Source organism: Oxyura jamaicensis, chromosome 3 (genome assembly GCF_011077185.1).
Source record: "Oxyura jamaicensis isolate SHBP4307 breed ruddy duck chromosome 3, BPBGC_Ojam_1.0, whole genome shotgun sequence".
Taxonomy (NCBI): domain Eukaryota; kingdom Metazoa; phylum Chordata; class Aves; order Anseriformes; family Anatidae; genus Oxyura; species Oxyura jamaicensis.
Genome location: NC_048895.1, coordinates 82338657 through 82359387, shown reverse-complemented (window position 1 = coordinate 82359387; position 20731 = coordinate 82338657). Strand labels below are relative to the sequence as shown.

Genomic DNA, 20731 nt, shown 5'->3' with positions numbered 1-20731 from the left:
CTCAAGTTGGGCATACATTGGTACTGAAGTATTTCATTTGTCCTTTTGACTTGCTTTAGGAGTGAATGGTCCAGCCTCTGTACTGCTGCTTTCAAGCCTGGAATCCCCTCAGTCTTGAAGAGTTCTTATGGCCATGCACAGAAAACTATTTCTGAAAACTAAAGTGTTTAGGATTTTGCTGGGAAAGTTTAACACTGACAATAAGAAGTATGTTTAAGCAAAATATATTACTAGAGAAGATCTGGTGCTGTGACACTGACACTCAATGTCTGCACAATCCTGGAAAGCTTGATGAAGCCTAACGTCCTACATTGAAAACTAGAAATTGCATCATTCTACAAAATTGTGAGAGCAGTGCCTTTTGCTTATGTATAATAGCAAATCCTATGTCTTTGGTGTCTGCCAGTAACTTGCCTTCATGAGTAGCTAAAAGCAACTGTTCTCCAGTTTGCTATCAGATGCTGGTGTTGTGAAAGGCTTTTCCACATTGCCAACTGTTTTTGCTTGTGACTCCAAATTTTATTGGGAGAACTAATTTTATTTAATACAGTAAAGAGGACAACCTGAACGAGGAGTTTGCTCAGTCCTAGAAAGGTCAGAATTTTCTAAAGTCAGATCAAGTGATTTAGGACAGAAGTTCTGTATGGAAAATTAAAAAGGGGGAGGTAAAGGTTAGTTTGTTACATGTAGAAAAGGCTGGAATTTGTCAGATCGGAAAGGTCAAGAAATAGTGAATCAGTTGATGAATCAGTTTTTTAACCTCTCTCTTTCTCTCCCCCTTTCCTTACAAATACCTGGAACAGTATTAGCTGATGAGGATTTGTGGGATATACCGTGAACCACCCATATCCTGTGAGATAATTCTTAAGTCTGAAGAATTGACAGCAATCTGAGCTGACATTATACTAAAGCGTGCTCTACTCTATATTACTTGTATACTGTAAAAGACACGGTATACAAATATAATACACAAAGCATATACTTAGCGATCTTAGTACATACTGTTTTTCAAAAGGATGATAGAAGAGCAAATTACAACAAACATTTTATAGAATTTATTTTATAGCCGGAGAGCTCCTGTTGTTTTGCGTTACAAGATTGGTATGAAATTGTATTATTGCCTTCCGTTTTTCAGGGCAATTCTTTCAGTACATCTGAAATGTTTGCTCGTTGAAAATAAGCAAGTTTGTAGGATGTTAGATGAAAGACATGAGGGAGTATTAAGATAAAAAGATCTATATCCCGTCAGAGGCTTTACATCATGTCTCTGCAAGCATTTGTGGTGTATAACTCACTAGTAGATAGTTGAGTAGCTTAAAACAAGGGTAAGCAGAAAAGCGCCATGGCCACCTACTGTGACAATAGTGGTATGTAATGCAGATGATGCTAATTTAGTCCATGCACAAACTTCACACACAACTGAGGTTTAGAACATGAATGTGCATTTCCAGGCATAACTACACATATTTACAGACCTATTTAGGCAGAGTGGTTTTATCAGTCTGATAATACTTTTAGGTTAGAGCTAAAATACTGCCGTACTGAAACAAGGGCTTGGCTCAGAAATGTTCTTCTTCAGGTTGAAGTGGAAAAATGACTTCTGGTCATCCTCAGTTTACATCCCCAGTGTTGTATCCAGATTTCTGCAATATGCTGTAATATGCCATATGTGGCAATTATTATTCCTGTGTATATTTTAGGAAAGCCAGGACACTTGTCCACAAATCGACAAATGCTAACCTATTATGGCAATGGCACAGACCTCTGTCAGTTAAGTGACTATTGCAGTTAAGGAATATCTTGCTGTATTTGCCTTCACAAACAGCTGTATCAACAGAAGTTTGTACTTTACATATGACCTTGTAGTTGGTTTAAGTAAGCATGTGAACATATAACTGGAGTTCATCATTTCTACCTAGCTAAGAGGCACCGAATCCTGACCAAAATATTGATGATGCTAAAGTGTGCTTTGCCTTTATAGGCATGTATGTTTTATCTTATGTCAAGTGTAAGCATTTAAGCATTGGGATTATGTACCTGAAAAACTGTGCAAGGCTCTTAGCTAATGAATGCTGCTAGGCTGTTAAACTTGTGTATCGAAAGGTGAAGAGGCTCCACATGAATGTGGACACTTGAATTTTTAAACTATTGTCAATAATTAAGTTTCTGCTGTAACCTGTTTTGCATTTTGAGCAACATGGTAGAAATTCCTATGGGTGTTCTGAATTTGTAAGGTGCTCTGATGTACTGTGGCACTAATGATATGGTTACTGTAAGCGGACCAAGCTAGGGTAGTAGCTGATGAAACCGTGCTGAAGGATACTCATTAGTCACTATATGCCATCTTTCCACAAGAACTTTCCACAATTACCTATAGGTAGCCATGTCAGAAATAGTGGCTGTGTTAACAGCAGTGAAACTGCAAAATTACAGGGAGCTCAGTGGAATAAATACCCAGGGTGTTGGGTGGGCTTTGGTAGGCTGCTAGTGAAGACTGTGGTGCTGTGCCTCACCTTCTTTTCATTTGCGTCACTCAAGCTGTTTTTAATCTGCATATGTGTATTCATGCTGAAGTCCTACAGTGAATTAAGTGCAGGTACAATGTGGTACAGGTGGTTCCACTTTCTGCTAGTATTTGGTGGTTTTTTTCTACTTCTTAGTCAATGCGAACTAGTTACATGCAGATTCAGTCTGTAAAGTGCCTCCCATGAGGCACCATAGGTGATTCCTGAGCCCCAAATTAGAAAAGTTATTTAGAAAAAGCAATGATACAAGAAGCATCTGTTTGTAGTCTTTTTATAACAGCATTTAGTGAAATACATGGCTCTTTCTCTCTCATTAAAAGATGTGTAAGAATAGAAAGACACAGGTTGAGGCTTAAGTAACAAGTAAAACCATGTTTTTAGGACTGTTCTACAGGAAATGCAAGCTGGTTTCTAAGACAGAAGTTACCCACGACACCAAGCTCTTCTGCTTAATGTTGCCTAAGAGCACCCACCTCCAGGTTCCCACTGGACAGCACATTTACCTCAAACAAGTCATTGCAGGTAAGAAAAATTCAGAATGTGACCGTGGTTGTATTAACATAAATCTCTGTTTTGAGCCTATGTTGTTTGCATTAAATTTGCTGGATATATAATATTTTTTTGTATTCTTCTACTACATCTTTGTCTTCTGTATAGGGACAGAAGTAGTAAAACCATACACACCTATATTGCCTTCTTTAACGCTGGATTTCAAACAACCATCTTGCCATGATGGTGCACATATATATGTAATGATCAAAATTTATTCCTGTGGACTGTTCACGCAGGCACTTGACCGCCTGGAAGTTGGTGAGTATATGGTTTGGGTTTTTTTGGTTTTGCAGCAATTGTTTTACCTTTTCAGATTCACTGTCTGGGCCCCAAGTGTACAGGCTTATCCTCAGTGTAACTAGGAACCGTCCATTACATAACATTCTCTGGAGTGATCTTCTAAATATGTTCATTTTGTATTTGAGTAGATAAACTCTTAGAAAATCTCACTGTATTTTTAATTAAAGAAAACTAGTTCTGTTTTATTAGACTTAAGACATACTTCTTTTTCTGTTTCAGATATAAGGAAGATTTTTAACAATGACTTCACAAATGTTTATGTACTTGTATAATGTAAAATCCATCAAAACGAGACATTTTAATTGAACACCTGTTCCTTTAACAAAAACAATCCATATTTGATATGTATGATACCTTTTTGTAAAGAACCCTAATGCTACAAAAATGGAGTATAAAAGGACCTTTTAAAAATCAGAATGCTAGTTAGCTTGTTCATCTCATTAAGATTTACCATTCCATTTTGACTATATAGGGGACTATATTTCTGTCAGCAATCCTGAAGGTAACTTCAAGAAGTCACAAGTTCAAACTTCAGAAGACCTCTTTTTCTTGGCAGCAGGCACAGGCTTCACACCAATGGTTAAACTGCTGAATTTTGCTCTGACTGAAGTTAGTTGTCTCCGGTATGTATGTGTCTTATGGTTTAGAACCAATCTAGTGTAATCTATAAGAAGAACGAGATGAAATGTGAGAGGCAACCCTCAGTGTTAATAAAACAATTAAAAAAAAGGGGGGGGTGGGACAGAAAAGCATTTTTATTTGGATTATGCCAAAAACTGGCATGCTTTAGGGAATACTCTGTCAGGGTCTTTGGGAATTTACACATTTGTTATTGGCTACTATCAGCAAAAGGGTCTGATTTGAATTTTGGATTTTAGTTGTGATATAAATCCGTTCATCAAGTAGAAAATCTGATTTCTTTTTTTTTTAAACTAGTTCTAAATTTGAGTGCCTTCTAATACTGAAAGTTGCAGTGTAGGTGTTGTTTTCTAATTGAGGACATTTATGGTTGTTTAGTTATGGCTTCTGCTTAACCTGTTAGAATATCTTACATACCTTTATATTATTTTCACCTGTTAAACAATAGTAACATTTTTTTTACTGGATTAGTTCCAGTTTTCACCAAAGTGCAATTTAGGTAAGCATGGGATTAAGTTTATTCAGATGCATAAAAGGATGAGTATTGGAGATGTGTTCTGTGTGCTGCTCATAAAATCTCTAATAGGAAGCGATACCTCTTCTAGCTTAAGTGAACTTGTTGTTTTGGCCACTTATGTCCTTCAGAACCCCAGAACTAGTACTTCTGCTTGACGTGATTGTCCATGTGTACGCTGAATGTACTTACACGTGGTCTTGCCTTGCAAATCCTAGTCTTTGCTGTATGTGGAGAGAATGTACTCATGCCTTCTTCAAGTATGTGTTGTTGAAAGTACATTTCTATAATATCATTCCTTTCAATGGTTTAGGCAAATCTTGCTGCAATTTCAGTGCATCAGTCAAACTTTTTATTGTGTTTAGTTGTTTTCTTTTTGATATTGGTTTTTAAAATTGTTTCTTTTTAATTTATGATTTTGTTGCTTTGGAAACCTGCCCCTTTAAAGTCCTCCATATGTATCTTTCTTCAGGTATTGCTCCATCTGTTTTCATTTATGCATGTTTTTGATTGTTTTCTTTGTTTGTCACTCTTTGTTTTCTTTGAGGGCCAGGAGGATAACTATTAAACCTACCATTGCTGACGCTTCAAACTTGGAGAACAACTGCTAGCTGGTTCTATTTCTTTTGCATGTCTGTCTCCTGTCTAATGCCATTGAGGAAATTTCTGCTTCTCATCTTTTGTGCTCAAAGCAAAAAAAGACACTGGAGCATAAATTTACTATCTACTTCATTAACTGAAGCATGAGTCGAGACCGATCTGTGCCTGAAGTCCTCCTTGGCCTGTGACTTAAGTCTGTTGGCTTCAAGAGATGACTCTGAGGAAGTCTAGATAAAGTAAACTACAATAAAGTAAATATGGCCAACAGCTGGAGAAACTTGAACTGCTCTAGTGCTTGAAGCCTGTGACAGGCGGTCACAGTAATCTTTGAAATAAGAAACATTGCCATAAGAAGGTTGCAAAACTGGAGCAGTAATTCATGCAACTGAGAATCAGTTAATGCAATTAGATGAAAACTGTCCCTCTGTGGGCAGGAATCCCTTTGGAACCAGGGTGTTGGATAAGTCTTCTATACTTTCAGACTACACAGAGGTTTTGGTTTAGTTACTAACTTCTAAAATAGACCAAGTTGTACATGAAGTGGTAGTCCAGTATTGTTAAGTATCTTTGCTACGTAACCATAGAGGTACTGAGGCAGACCACCCCTTTTTTTTTTTAATAGTATCTCTGCTCAAGTTTTCTTTTTGCTTTCTTGAGTTTCTACATACCACTTGATTATGTTTTACAAATGTAACTGAACATACTATCTTCCTCCTGTTTTCAGCAGGAAACTGTCTAATTTCATTTGGCTTGAACTTTATCAGTGTAGACGTACATCTAGGTAATGGGCAAAATTTTGAGTAGTTGTGGCATTTGTTTAACTGTTCGTAATTTGAGGTTTCCTCAGCTTTTCATAGCCTTAGGTGCAGTTCTCGGTCCCATTCTCAGTAAATAGCAAATTGTGCTATGGTTTGATGTGAGACAGACACTAGCGGTCTTTATTAGAGCTCAAGCATTTCTGCAGCATCTATTAGGAAAACCTTTTTCTTGAGAGGAGAAAAATGTGTTAAGCTAAAAATAACCTGGGAGAACTAGAAGCCTAAATTAAAAATACTCAGGTTTTGATCCGTTAGCATAGTTATATCTTTCTGAGATCTGACCACGCTGGCATCTTGAACTTGGATTTTGCTTATATTCAAGCAGACCCACAAGCAATTATCTTGTGTGAATAAATGCAGAATATACAAGAGATTCTTGCTTGTGTTGGGTATGGTCTCTCGTAAAAAACTGAGCGACATGAATTCTAAAAGAATGCTTTTTCATGTCTTTATTTAAACTGTAATATAAACCAAAATGTGACAGTGAGTGTAAAAAGTCCTAACTGAGGAGAGTATGCCATAGCTCAGCTTTAAAAGGAAATGCAATGAATTACTTGTAGGGGCATGTTTTGAAAGAGATGAGCTGTGTTAGCATTGCTTTTAGCAATGTTTTGCCTCCAGCGTCATGCTTTGCAGATTTTCTTAATAGATTACATTTTTGTCGATGTGAACTGTTGTAGTTTGGGAGATTACAGAAATGGAAAATATGCCTGACCTTTAATTTTCTTTAAAGCTGTTGCAGGGGACAGTTTTACAGACTTGCCACTGTTTTCCTGTGTCTTTGAATTCAGACTCTCGTAATAGATATTAATTTGTAATACTGGGTTTTATTCAATATAAACAGAGGATGTTTTGGCTCATTATGTCTTTATGAAGCACATTTTGAAAGAGTATAAAGGGTTTAAATTGGAGGCCAGTCTTCTCAGTAAAACTAAAAAGGATTACGTGCACTGCAGTAATCTGTTTGTAGAAAAGAATCTAAAGGCGTACTTTATTCTTGTATTGCTGTTGTCCAGTAATTACACGTAATCCTCTTTTGTGAGGACAGAGAGTATGTGCTGTTTGCGTACAGGGCTCTTCCAAAGCATCATGTATTGTCAGTAGCAAATGATACAGGGCTGCCTGGCTTTGTGAAATAAATTTATCATCTGACAAAATGCTTGGGGAAACACTACAGAGTGAATTTGGATTATTATTTTTTTTTACCTTCTTGAGCGGAAAACTAATATGTGAGGTAAATATAACATGAAAGCAAAACCAAGGACAGAAAACCCAGTAGTAAAAGATGCAAATCTTGACGTTTTGCCCATAACCAGAATAAACACGGTAGGTAACGTGTGAAAGACTTCTACAGCACAGACAGTGCTCATATCTACTCTGTCATTGAAAGATGGCCAGAAGTGCTTCTTTTAATTCTCTTCAGCATGATTGCCTGGGAACACAGTACTAGCAGTTACTTCAGGCTGCAGCAGCATGTTTTCTTACTAGTTTCTTACTAGTCAAAGTAAATGAGTTTTTTCTTCTCACCTTGGAGGCTTGTTAGGTGTTAGAATTTCTTGATCCAGTACAAGCATAAAGCCTTGTGTTTGACTGATCTAGGCATATGTTTCCTGGTATTATTTTTGCTGTTTACCCCTATTTTTGCTGTTTACCCACTTTTTTTTTTTAGAAAATGTTGCAGAATTATCTTCATTTGTGTGTATATATATGTATTTATATTATATATGCACCTCATGTACATAAATAACATATAAACAATGTAAATGTGATTTGCATCAAAAATGATCTTACTGTAAACAGTAACAATTGCCATAACTTTGGATTGCATATGCTAGAACACAAATGGCAGAAAGAAAGCTGAGGAAGGATCTGAATAATGACTTAATGGTCACCTCAGCTGCAGAAGCAGTTTCTGTCTAGTTCTAGGCCAGTGGTAACTGAACCTCTGAGGTAGTACTGCTGATGTTCGAGAACCCACAGCTTCCCTATCAAGTGTTTTTTGTGACATTACTATCTTGCATCATTGGATTTCCATTCTTACTGCCTAGCCTACATCTCCCTATTATTTTTTTAAAGTCTGTTATTGTCTACAGTAAAAGTGGAAAGCAATTTATTATTTCCCTGTCTGCAATATCTTTTTGAGTATGAAGTCATAATGATCTTTATTCATCTTGTTTTTTTCTCTTAAAGGCCAAATTGTATTCGGCTGAAGTATTCATTTTAAAGAATATCTATGCATTTTTTTCCTATTTAAGATGACACTGTTGGTCCTTTTTACTTGTGGTATATTACCACAATGAAGTGGATACATTTCTTAAAGAAGGCTGAGGCACAGAGGCACTAAACACTAGTTAGAGGGCTAACGCTCTTCTCAACTGCGTGTAGAATGCTAGTAGTCTGTTCTTAATTCTTAATATTTGTATCATGTTTCGTCTTCAGTTTTTCATTCCTAAATTGCCACACTGTTTTTATATTCCTTCTAAATATACCATTCCACTTTGATCAGCCTTCTTTTGTTGTTGTTGTTGTTAAAGTTGATTTTGTAACTTCTTCTACCTTCTCTTCTTCTTCTTCTACCTCTCTTCTTCCTGTTTTAAAATCATGTATGGATCATTTTTATTCCTCTTGCTATATAACTTTCTGTAAGACCTTCCATACCAGTTTTTTGAGTTTATTGAAATTTGCATCCCTTGAAGTTCACAGTATGTTAGCTTCTCCCCATCTAATTTCAAAAGACTGAAAGTTCCTCATTCTTTTATTTTCTTTGTCTGAAGTTCTGTCATCGTGCTCTCAGATAGCTCTTCTGTAATGGTTGGTATCAGTTCTGAATCTCCAGATCTTCCTTTTAGCTGTTTTTTTCCCTTCTTTATAGCAAAACTATGACTAGTTTATTCCATGTCTCTGGTTTGTCCTCTTTACCATGCTTACTGAGCAGTGGTACTGCACCAGATAAACATACATACAATGAATGGAGAGTATCAGTAGGGGGTCCCAAGGCATTATTGCTCAAATAACACAGTTTCTAACTTTGTGCTCAAGGAATAAATTTTGTGGCTTTCCCATGCCTGTTTTTGTTGACTCTCTTCCCCACCTGAGTAGTGCTTGGTGCTGTGGTGCACTATGCCAGCTTTGACAGCATTACATTCTTGAAGTGAGTTTTCTTTTCTGTGTTGTCAGGGCAGTAGGCCCTGGGAAGCATGTAAGGAACCGAGATTTTTGGCAGATGCTACCTTCTGAATAAGTTGATTTTAGTATTTAAAGAAGCAGCGTGGCTGATTTGGGGCTGATTTGTTCTATACCAAGGAAATTTTCCAAAGCTTGTATATTGTCAATTATTTTGAGTTGTACTGTATCTGAAACTTCTCTTGATAACACAATTGATATTGTGTACTATACCCAACAGTAATACCACAGTATTTTATTTTTGGCATCTGAAAATGATTGTTCTGCTGATAAGTAAAAGATGATCTCTTACGTTTGGCATCTGATGTAGCTTGTCAGAGATTTCCTGGTATCTTGAAGCATGACTAAAGGAAAAAAGAAGGAAAAGGAAAAATAGGAAAAAGAAGTCTGAAAAATACAGCGTCTTTAGACTGGGAGAATGTGGGCTCTTAAACTGCAGCTTAAGAACAGTTGGAGATCATGAACTCTCCACAGAAGCCCTAGCATATGTGACACACATGCCTGAAGGATGGCTCTGTGCAGGGTACAGGGGAGGAGGAAAAGGGAATTAATGGTTTCAGTGCAGCATCTTGTAAGCATAGTATCATGTCTAGCATTAGTTTCTTAGAAGCACGGTTGTCTGTGTGTGGAAGGACACTGGGTGTTGGAGTCCCTTGTTTATTGAACCAAAATTGCAGGGCTGCATAATGAGAAGGATCAGCAGGCTTAGCTGAGCTGCACTGGTGGCCCCAGCAGATAACCCCGTGGTTCTGCATGCATTTCTGCACCTGGGATCTCAACGCTCCTGATTCCTGAGAGTAGAGCGCTGAATTTACTGCTTCTGCAACCACAGCAACAGGCACCCTGCTCACAGTTGTGCCCGAGCAGAAAAAAACAACAGGAACTTAAAGCCCTGTGGGGTACAGTTCAGGAACTGCTTGCATTCAGCAGCAGATCATCTGTCTTGTATCAGTTGTATGAGGGGCGTTAGTCTGGCATTAGAGATAAAGGAGAAATGAGGTTTATGTAGCTTTATCAAGTAGTGTAAATTATACTTTGTAAAGTTGGCCTCTGTGTTTTACCTCCATGGTAGCATAAAAATCTGAAAAGATAATAGCACTCACCTTAATAACAAAATATTTATTTTTCAATTAACTACTTGGCAAATAAAAGGCTTAGAAACAGTAGTCTTCAAGGCAAATAGGTTTTAAAAGTTAACGAATAACATCTGAATAAGATAACCTGGTACGGAGATGCAATTTTCTCTTCAAGTTGGTGAGTTAGGTTTCTCTTACTTCTATATATTTAATTCCATCTTTAGGAATTTAATATTGACATAAACTTCTCAAAATTCCACCTCTCTATAAGCTGGGGTACATAATATAAAAAGGGCGTACAGAATTCATAAACCAGCTATTAATTGCAGTTGTAGTACTCAAACAATATCAATAAACCATTAGACAAAACTTGTCAAATAAGTATATTGTATTCTCAGTCAGGCCTTAGTAACTCTAAGAGATTTCATTTTTTCTTAGAACAGCAGTTCCTGAAGTAGAGGTTGCAATCACAGGGTTATGGCATTTAGAAGATAGGTCACAAGTCCAACAGCTTTCAGGTACAGCAAGAAATTTCTTATAGTGGGTTAGAAGCAAAAAGATTTGAGAATTGAAGAGTTACGTCGTTGTTGTAGAAGTCTTCTGTATAATCCAGTGACTTCTGATTCTTTAACATGTGTTTCAAATACAGAAACAATCTGCAATTAAATTTTATTTATTTCTTTTTAAGGACAGTGAAGTTGATCTTCTTCAACAAAAAGGAAGATGACATACTTTGGAGAAACCAACTAGAGGAATTAGCTCTTAAAGATAAAAGGTATTTACAACTCTTATATCATCCCAACGTAAAGGAGAACAAACCTTGGGGCATGCAGTAACTGTACAGCTCTGGCACAAGGATAGATCCTGCTTCTGGAAACTTTTAGCTAGAATGTAATGAGACATAGGGATTGGAAGGAGATTTGGTTATGTATGCCACAGATATCAGCAGGATATGTCACTAACTTCTGGGAAGCAAAGAGTTAGTTTGATATGACAGTGTTTAATAGATGTTTATTGAAGATGGAGTATGATATGATAGCTATTGAAGCTATTGAAGATGGAGTATGATATGATAGCTAAGATTAGCTAAGAAGCATTTAGAAGGTGAAGAAAATTAGCCTTAGTGATAGAAAATAGAGATATGCAAAGAGAGGGATGGAAGCAATAGACAAGGATAGTCTACCTTTGGAAGATTATTTTGAATTTAGTGAGAAGTCTTGAAAAGTCTCTTTGGTGTCACTTCGTTACAAAAATACTTATCTAGAAATTCAAAGTTCAAATTAGGCCCTACTTTCATTTTTACTTGCTGTTACTTTTCTCAGTTACAAAGTAATTATGGGTTAAAATGCACTAGTGCATAGGTAATGTTCATATACCAGGCCATGGTTCTGTCAGGAGATGTAGGAATATGAGGTTGCCTTTTAATTTCAGTACCCTTGCTATTATGTCTAGCTAAATTATCAGTGCCTAGATATGAGGCGAAAGAAGTATGTTTTGTTCGTGCTTGCTTGATTCTTAGTTGAAATTGTATGAACAAACTAGTTTACATTGTTCCTTCCTAGCATTGATGTGAAAAATCAGTATTATTTCCAACAGTGATGTCTGGCACCTTCAAAGCTTCACAGTCTAGACACTGCAAATTTACAGCAAAATCCCTTTCTCCCTTTCAATAGGAGCCTTAGATACACAAGTGCTTGTTTTTCACTCAATAACTATTTAGTGGATTTTTGAAGCCAGTTAGAGTATTTTCTCATTAATGAAACTGTGCTGACATTTTCACAAGTTTGGCTAAGCATTCTTATTTCCCTGGTGATGTATTAAGCTACACCAACATTTGTATAAGTAAATAATGGAAAAACAAAATCTGTGCTTTAGTATCTTGAGTGATACCAACTATTTTTTATTTATTTTAAGGTGGAATACACAACTAGAATTTTTAACATTTGAGGATTGCATTTAATAATTAAATACCCAATATTGGAGGTGATTTGATAGACCTAATTGGTAGGAACAACTAATGTCTGTGAGAACTGATACTACACAGTGGGAGTAGAGCACGAAAAAGTAAACCTGGAAAACATCAGTGTCTCACGAATATCTTGAATAGCAGATTTCTAATCAAAGGTGGTGTTTCTGAAATACTCTTCTGCTTTCCAGGTTTGAGGTTCAATTTGTTCTTTCAGAACCAATGAAGGACTGGGTCGGTAAACAGGGGAAGATTTCTTTATCCCTTCTCTCTGAGTGTGTGAAAAGAAGCAGAAAAGACTCCAAAGTGCTTATCTGCATCTGTGGTCCAACACCTTTTACAGAGCAGGGAGTGGAGTGAGTATTTTAGATGATGAGTTAGAGAACGATGATTTTTTTTTTTTTAATTTGATCACCTAACCAACCAGAATGCTTCTGATGTGGAAGTTTTTCACAAATGTCTTGTTTGCTGTGTAGGTTTTAGCTTAACAAATTGAGTTACTGAAATTCAAAGCTGCTGTTCTATCACAAGCATTTCTCTTGATTTTTATTAATGCATTTATTTACATCTGTACCCAATGCTTTCATTATATGCCATCTATTTAAGGATAAAGGGCTCTTAACTTTTTTTGACCAGTTTCAAAATATTGAACCAATATTGATGTCACTTAAATTTCTGCAGTGCTCTTGAAGTCAAATTTGTGGATTTAATGGAGGGTGGATTTGTCCAATAATAATTTTCTTTTGAGAAATCTGAGATACTTGATTGTGCACATCTGAATAAAGACAAGATAGTGCTAGATAGCTGCAGTGCTTCATCAGTGTCTGTGGTGTGTTTTGGGTTCCAAATACTGATCTTACAAATTTACTTTCTGACTTTCAGATATCTGAGGGATCTTGGATACTCCCAAGAAGAGATGCACGCTTTTACTGCATAAAACCATATGAAGATATCAATGTCTGTTTGTACAATACAATCTTATTTATATACCTTCATGAATTTAAATAAGTGAGAAGCAATTTTGTAAAGACTTGAAATTTCACTCTTGGTACCAAACTGTTTCTTGGAGGAAATACATCTTTGAAAAAAATTTTATACTGTGTTTTATCTTGTCTTTGTAAATATTTTTGCTAATACTTCAGTCATCCAGGTTGTTAATTTATTGTAGAGGGAAGCAGAAGTGTATAGTATGCATTATGTAAGGTATTTCATGTTATTTGTTTGTGAATATTCTTAAATTTATTGCAAGCACTGATTTAGGTTTTGACCTGAAAAGCTTATTATTTCTTACTGTAAAACGTCTGCAGAGCAATACTGTCCAAATTTATACAGTGCACTGTAACTCAGGTAACCAATTATTGAAAAGTGTTCATTTTCATCTGAAATCTCTTTGACTTGCAGGTGATCCAATGATGTTTTCTGGCTTTGTAAACAAAGAATAAAATCAACTTTGGTAAAACATTAAAAAGAAAGATCTCAGATAATAAAAAAATTACATTATGAAATGTATTTTTGTAAATTTCTTTACTTTCAGTTTATAATATGATACAGAAGGATTTCTAGAAGCTTAAGACACCAACTAAGAACTCATTACAGAGGCACAATCTTGGTCTGCCGTGAAGCTTTCTGTATGGCCACGTGGATGTTATTCGTCACTTATCATGAGCTGTTCTGAGGGTAAAAACATGATAGCCTGTGGCCTACAGGCACCATGGTAAGGACTGTAGAAATACCTAAAAATAACTTGACAGGTTACAGTGTTACTAAACATAACGTAATAAAAGAAACCCATAGATTCTAATACCATTATTGAAAGTATGTCATGAGCCTGTAATTTGCTGTCAAATAACAGTTTGGAGAAAAAAAGGCAGTAAAGCAGCCACCACCAGTCTAGATGTGTCAGTAACATCTGTACACATTCTTTCATTATTTCTGTTTGTATCCTCCTTTTATGTGTTGAATGGGTGTTTATTCCTAAGAATCCAGACTTGTGATTGTGGGATCTTTCATGGCAAATATCTTAATAATGCCTTTTTGAAAGGTTAAATTGCTATCTGACAGCAACTGACTATCCTAAACAGAGCTATCATCTCTGTAGTGCCCTCTCATGTATTAGACTTGAAGTTAGAAAAGGATATGGCTGTCAGTCATTGCTCATGGGTCTCAGCTTTTTCAGTAGTAGCGTCATTATTTTGTCATCTAGAAGGATCTGAAAGTTTTCAGTTACAGTTTTGCATTTGTGGAGATTTGTATTACAAAAGCCAGGTGCTCTGAACAGGTTTCTTTTCCTCTGAGCAGAAACATCAGTGCTACATTGGAAAAACAAAATGCTTATAACATTAAATTTTATAGTTTGTTTTTTTCTACTGTCACAGATGCAAGATTACTGTGGTGACTTCAAAAATTACATTTTGGTGTTAATGACTAAAGATTACATCTTCCATAGCATACTGAGGATTCCTAATGTTCCCATTGCTCGAGATCTGATGGGATCACTGTGCTAAAGGAAATCACTGTGCTAAAAATCACTGTTCTCTCACCTGTGTAAAAGGACTTCATTAATTCCCTCCCTGTTGGGCTTTCTGGCTGTAACAGGTTACTTTGCCAAAAAGTTGCCTTTCCTGCTCTCGCTGTCTGCATCCACATTAATCCAAAAGGGCAAAATATTTTGGATAAGTAGCTGTTGTGACTTGGTGCTTCAGTGATTTTTATCCTTTGACGTAGGACCTAGGCTGTATTTGTACACAGGCTATGACTTCCCAAAGGCTTCATGCAGTCCATCTAGTGTTCATAGATGTGGAACTACTTCAGAGCAGCTCTAGAAGCTTGTGAAGTCTGCACTTACTGTGTGTGGTTTCTGAAAGCTTGTTTCCAGTCTGGTGTACCAGTGGGAATTGCTGTTTACAGTTGCCTCTTGAAGGAAATCATGCTCTTTGAGACTTCACGGCTGTCAGAAAGGATGAGGAAGTAGACTCTGAAGAGGTCAGTGCCAGAATGGAAGTTTCTAAAGAGCCTTTGGTAACATGCAAGTCCCAGTGTTACTGTGCCCTAGTACAGTGCGTGTTAGGGAGCTGTCTAGAACTGGTTTCTCTGCAAGCTTAAAGTACACCTGTTGCTGAGGGCTGTTGCACACCTCTAGCAGCTGTATGAGAAGAAATGAGCTATCATGTCTTTACCCGTGGCTTGTAGGATCTGAATGCTGCAGTAATAATTAAGGAGGGAAAGGCACCAAATTGGTAGCTGCTCTTGCACATCCAACAAGGGGTTGAGTGAAGAAGTACTCTGTTGTGGTGGTTCTTCCAGATCATGGGGCCGGAGTAAATTTCCTGGATCTTGGGCTGCCTCTGTCCACATGAAAAACAAGAGTCTAATTCTATGGCTTTTTGAGTGTGTATTTTTCCTGGAAATATCATTAATCAAAGCTGAGTAATATTCAGATGCTGATGTTACTAACGAGGAGCAAAAAATATTGTGACGTCCTTGGGGGTTTCAATATGCAAACTTGTTACCTTGGAAAACATTTGAACAGTTGCCTTCAGTAGTTAGTTTATGCTTCGTTTTTTGGCAGTCATTATCAAGCACTGAATTCAGAAGTGTTTCTGTTCATGATAAGAATGGAATATCAAAAGCTGGTCTAGTGAAGGGAGAGGCTGGAGATTCCTGCGTGAGATCATCCAGGAATAAACATCAAGTTACCAGTTTTGTTGTTTGGACAAATGCACTGCAGGGATCGCATTCCACTGCAGAAGAGAAAAAAGCTGATGATCCTGCAGGGTGTGACATGTTGAGCATCAAATAGTGAGAGTGTTTCTGCTTTCTTCTGAGGTGAATGAATAGACCTGTCAAATTACTTGTTTTAAGTAATACAAAACTGGTATTCTTATGCAAAGTTTCATACTTTGGCATTTGAATTGTTGCAAGTTACAGTCACTGAATTACTGTGGGTAACTTAATTTATTCTCATCTGTTTGAAGTGTTGTTTTTTGTTTGTTTTTCAAACATTTGCACTACAGTTGTGTTATGGTGGCATCTAGGTCTCAAAAAGTACCTAAAGTACCATCTTGCAACTTCACATGGTTGTATTCTGTGGCTGATTGTTACAGAGGAAGAGATCAATACTTTGATATTTTCTGTAAGTTAAAAAATATCACAGTATATACAATAAATACACACAGTATATATAACCACTATTTCCTTAACTAGATCGTCACCTTGTGACCTAATTTTAAGAATTTGCACATCACTGGGACTGCAACAGGTTTATTTCCTGAAAGATGGATTTTTTGTTTTGTCCAACACTGATCTGACTTTCAGGCCTTTAGCACGATTTAAATGACTTGCCGTGACATTAAATGGACTTTAAGCTTTCACTTGGTTAAATTGACTTTTACAGTAAGTTTGTGCTCAGCAAAATGGTAACACTACCCAGCTTCTGTTAAAGCTGACCTGCAGATTCAGAATTATTGGATGGGAAGAAGAGAGAGGGAAGAGGCTCTTGTGTGCTGTACACAGATTGATGAGAAGAGCTACATTTTCCTAGGAAACGAGACTAGAAATGGAAGGTGACATCAGAAAAGTATTCTCCTATGCTGTTTTTGTATCAATCACCTGGTTAATGTCAGAGAAACAGCCTCTGAAATTGATGTTGCTCGGTGCCATCTCTGGTTGGTAGTTCACCAAGAAACAAACCCGTTTTAGTTTACTGAAAGGAACTTTGAAACCTTTATCAAAAGGCATGGACTTAGTCATTATGTTGTCAGTCTCAAGCAAGGAACTTCTGTGGAAAATCTTTCATGGGGAAAAGGGGCCTCTGCAGTCTCCCAGCTCTTTGTTTGGAACGTATTCTTGGTAAGACTCTTCATGTAATTCTTATTGCATTTACAGGTGTAAATAAGTTTTGCGTAATTAGAATAGTAGCTTGAAGAAATTAATGCTCTAGTGTAACATATTAATAGTCTGCCAAGAGACTCTTCTTAAAATACTTGTTCATCTGCACATGAAACACGAAAAATATGATGGTTAATGTTACACAATATAGAATCGTAGAATGGTTTGAGATGGAAGAAACCTTAAAGATCATCTGATTCCAACCCCCCTTCAATGGGCAGGGACGCCTCCCACTAGAAGGTATGTAAGAAGGCGTGTAAGAAGTTTACAGCATATTTTGTTGTTGAAGATATTTGATGGAAATTCCAATTATGCAATTTAATTCATTAATACTAGTGTTTATAGGTAGCTGCTGTATGTATACTGTTGATAGTGAAAAGGAATGACAAACTAACAATAATTTGTTTGTCAGTTGTATTTTAAAAAACTCAGCTGCTTGGCTTTTGTTGCATTTAGTACGTGTGAGGAAGACCACTGTTTCGTTTTTATAGGAAAACCTGATTTGCATATAAATCAGTTCTAGTTCTGGAATAGTTCCATATTCTAAGGCTGATTAAAACAGGCTCAGAAGAACCAATATGAAGTGGCATAGTTGATTATTTCTGTGCTGCTGCTCAAAGAAATTTTTGTATGCTCATTAGGACAGAAGTGTTTGTTAAAAAAAAAAATACAAAAAATAATAATAAAACCACACAGTAAAATATAAGGGATTTGAAGAATGCAGTCATTCAGTAGGTCTTCATTAACAACAACAAAAAAGCACATTCTGCACAAACACAATATTAATGTTTTGCGTATTTCAGTGCATCTGCAGTTCCTACAGTTCTGGAGGAGGTTCTGGTAAGGCAGAAAAATTTGCCGTTTTCTCCTCCCATGCATTTTTTTTCTGAGCAAAATTGACTTTTTGGAGGAGCCACAGAAACCTTCACGTAAGTATACCTTTTGTCATAATAACCATTAGCTGCTTTTCTTGAAAAATTCCTGCATTATAAAATTGTGCAGCAATTGCCTTATTTCAAGATAGACACACATTTCATATTTTGTATCAGTGACCTTTTAACATCAGCGGCTCACATTACAAGATGTTAAAATAAACAATTTGTTCTAAATTGAACAGTTTGTCCTACACTAGAAGGCATATTACCAATATTCTGGAAATATATCTGCCCTTTACATCAGAATACTGTATTCTGGTTTTGTAGTTTTTAAAAAACAACAAAATAATAATTTGTGGAAGGTACAGACATAAAGGCTGCACACTAAATCAGAATTTGAATGGGAATTTTCAGAAACTTTTCTTTACGAACCCACTACTTCATCAAATAGTGCTGTAGAAGAACGCAATTTTCTACTCTCGTGCTTCTCTTGCAGGTAGGTCTGTAATGTGTGGTCCTTTGCGCTGGGTGGTTTGCAAAAATGAGAGCAACCTGCAAGTGTTTCAGTTCCACCTACAATCTTCATTGCTTTGATCTTGTCAAAGATCAAATTCCTAATGCGATGGTAGCCCTTCTAGGAGGGCCTCATCAGGAGGGCCTCTTTAAGCACGGCAATCTGAATTTCCAATTAGGATAATACCTATTTAAACATCTTTTTGCTACAATTGAAATCCAGATTACAACCTAGCATACAGTTGAGAGCAGTCATAATTTATTATCTTTACTGGAGTTAAGTGGAAGGACATTCATTTCCAAGTGGACTTCCTGGTCAGATAAGCAGAGTTGCTTGTTTCACCCAAGGTGGGCACTCAAGACTTCAGGCACTTCAAGGGTTTTTAAGGTGTAATTTAGGATGAATCGTCATACTTCTAAAATCTTCTGATTTCCTTTGTAGTTCTGAATAGAGCTCACATTACTCACAACGTGTTTTGCACAGAGTAGCTTAGCAACACATGGCAAGTTGACATTATCTCAGCTTTCTAATCTAAGCAAGATACAGTGCTGAAAGTGGCTGAAGTTTAAGTTTTACTTTTGTCATTCGAATAACTGAAAGGGTTGTTGCAGATTTATAAATTTTATAACTTTCTGAAGTGATGAACATTGGTCTGAATGTCTAAAATCAAGATTAATTTGTCTTAACAAATGAAATTATTATTATATTTTTTTTGAAGGCAGAGATGCTCATGGTCTGCCTGTTCACATCTAGGTAGCATCACAGCTTTACGTGACTGTTAAAATGGAGCTCCTTATAGCCTGGTTTGCTGCTGTAATCAAACTTCTTTATTGCTGGTTATACGATCCAACAGGCACGTTCCTGAAACTGTTCTGCTTTATTGTGCGAGCTCCTGTTTATTAAGCATATTGCTGTACTGGGTCTGGTGGGGATGTTAACTTTCCCTGCAGCAGCCCATACAGTGCTGCGCTCTGCACTTGTAGCTAGAACAGCAGTGGTATCACACCGGTGCTGTGTCTGCTGCTGAGAAGTGCTGGCACAGCATCAGGACTCTCTCTGACCCTCCTAGGGGGTGGGCAAAAAGTGAGAAAGAAACATCAGCAGGGCAGCTGACCTAAACCAACCAAAGGGATATTCCATACCATATGATGTCACACTCAGCAATAAAAGGTGGAAAAAGGAAGAAGAGGGGAGGGGTGGGCTCTTGTTGCGAAAACGTCTGTCCTCCTCCCGAACACCGGCTATGTGCATTGAGGCCCTGCTTCAAGGACGTGGTCAAGCATCGCTCATTTGTGGGAAGTAGAGAGTAATTTCTTTCCTCTGCACTTCCACATAGCCTTTACTTGTTTTGTTTTGTTTTGTTTTCCCTATCCCCTCCCTTTTCTCCTTTCCCTTTTTCCCTTTAGTTGAATTGTTTAATTAATAATAATATTTCCTTAATAATTTTTTTTCTCTTTAATTAAATTATCCTTATCTCAACCCATGAGCTGTTCTTTCATTTACTTCTTCCCCTCCTCATCTGAGGAGGGGGAGTGAGAGAGCGGTTGTGGCGTTCAGCTGCCTAGCACGGTAAAACCACCATAATTGCCAAGTGGCTTCTGTGACTTTTAGAAAAGATGCTGGAGAAATAAAGCACTTGTCTTCAGGTGAATGCTTCAAGCACTGTTCTTGAATAGGATTTTGCCAATACCTTGGATGGGAGAGCCCACCATGCAGTCTGTACTCCTGGGGGCTTTCAAGACCTGGCTGCATACAGCTCTGAGCGGCCTGGTCTGATCTCAGTTGATGCTGCTATTAGCAGCAGGTTGGACAGAGACTGCCTCAGGTTGCTTCACACCTAAACCAATCTTTAATTCTGAGAATGTTTCCAAAACCTTACTTTTTCCTTGGTAACAATTCATTAATCTGTATTTCAGTTTCATGCAGATTCTGTTGTTAAATATTATGGTAACCTGCCCATCATGGTTTGAATGAAAAGCTAATAGAAGGTGAAGTATTCTTCAGTGCTTTCTTTGTTTTGGTTTGGTTTGGTTTTTAATTCACGACGTAAGTATTTTTCTCTATGTTGAAAGCAATAGGTCCTGGCTAGGAATACATGAAAACGACAAAACACTGCTGAAAGGGTTTATAAAAGGAAATCCTAGTAGACTAGAACTGTGTGATTAGAGATTACAGAGGAAAGCTACAGAGCCAATAGTAAACATAATATAGCTGGAAAGAAATGTCTTAGTTTGCATGAAACTGTATTCATGTATTACAAGTAAGGGGGAAATGTCGTGTTA

At 37.1% G+C, this 20731-nt stretch overlaps 1 protein-coding gene across 2 annotated transcripts in view; it reads left to right on the top strand.

Annotated features, from left to right (window-relative positions):
* Positions 1–13660, top strand: part of LOC118164422 (cytochrome b5 reductase 4) — a 36728-nt gene extending 23068 nt beyond the window's left edge. For both annotated transcript variants that reach the window (XM_035321942.1, XM_035321941.1), the window contains 6 exons: positions 2907–3047; positions 3183–3335; positions 3850–4000; positions 10896–10982; positions 12365–12532; positions 13059–13660. In XM_035321942.1, the coding sequence (XP_035177833.1) occupies positions 2907–3047; positions 3183–3335; positions 3850–4000; positions 10896–10982; positions 12365–12532; positions 13059–13110 (752 nt within the window). In that variant the 3' untranslated portion in view covers positions 13111–13660. The remainder of the gene's footprint in view (positions 1–2906; positions 3048–3182; positions 3336–3849; positions 4001–10895; positions 10983–12364; positions 12533–13058) is intronic.
* Positions 13661–20731: the final 7071 nt, after the last annotated feature.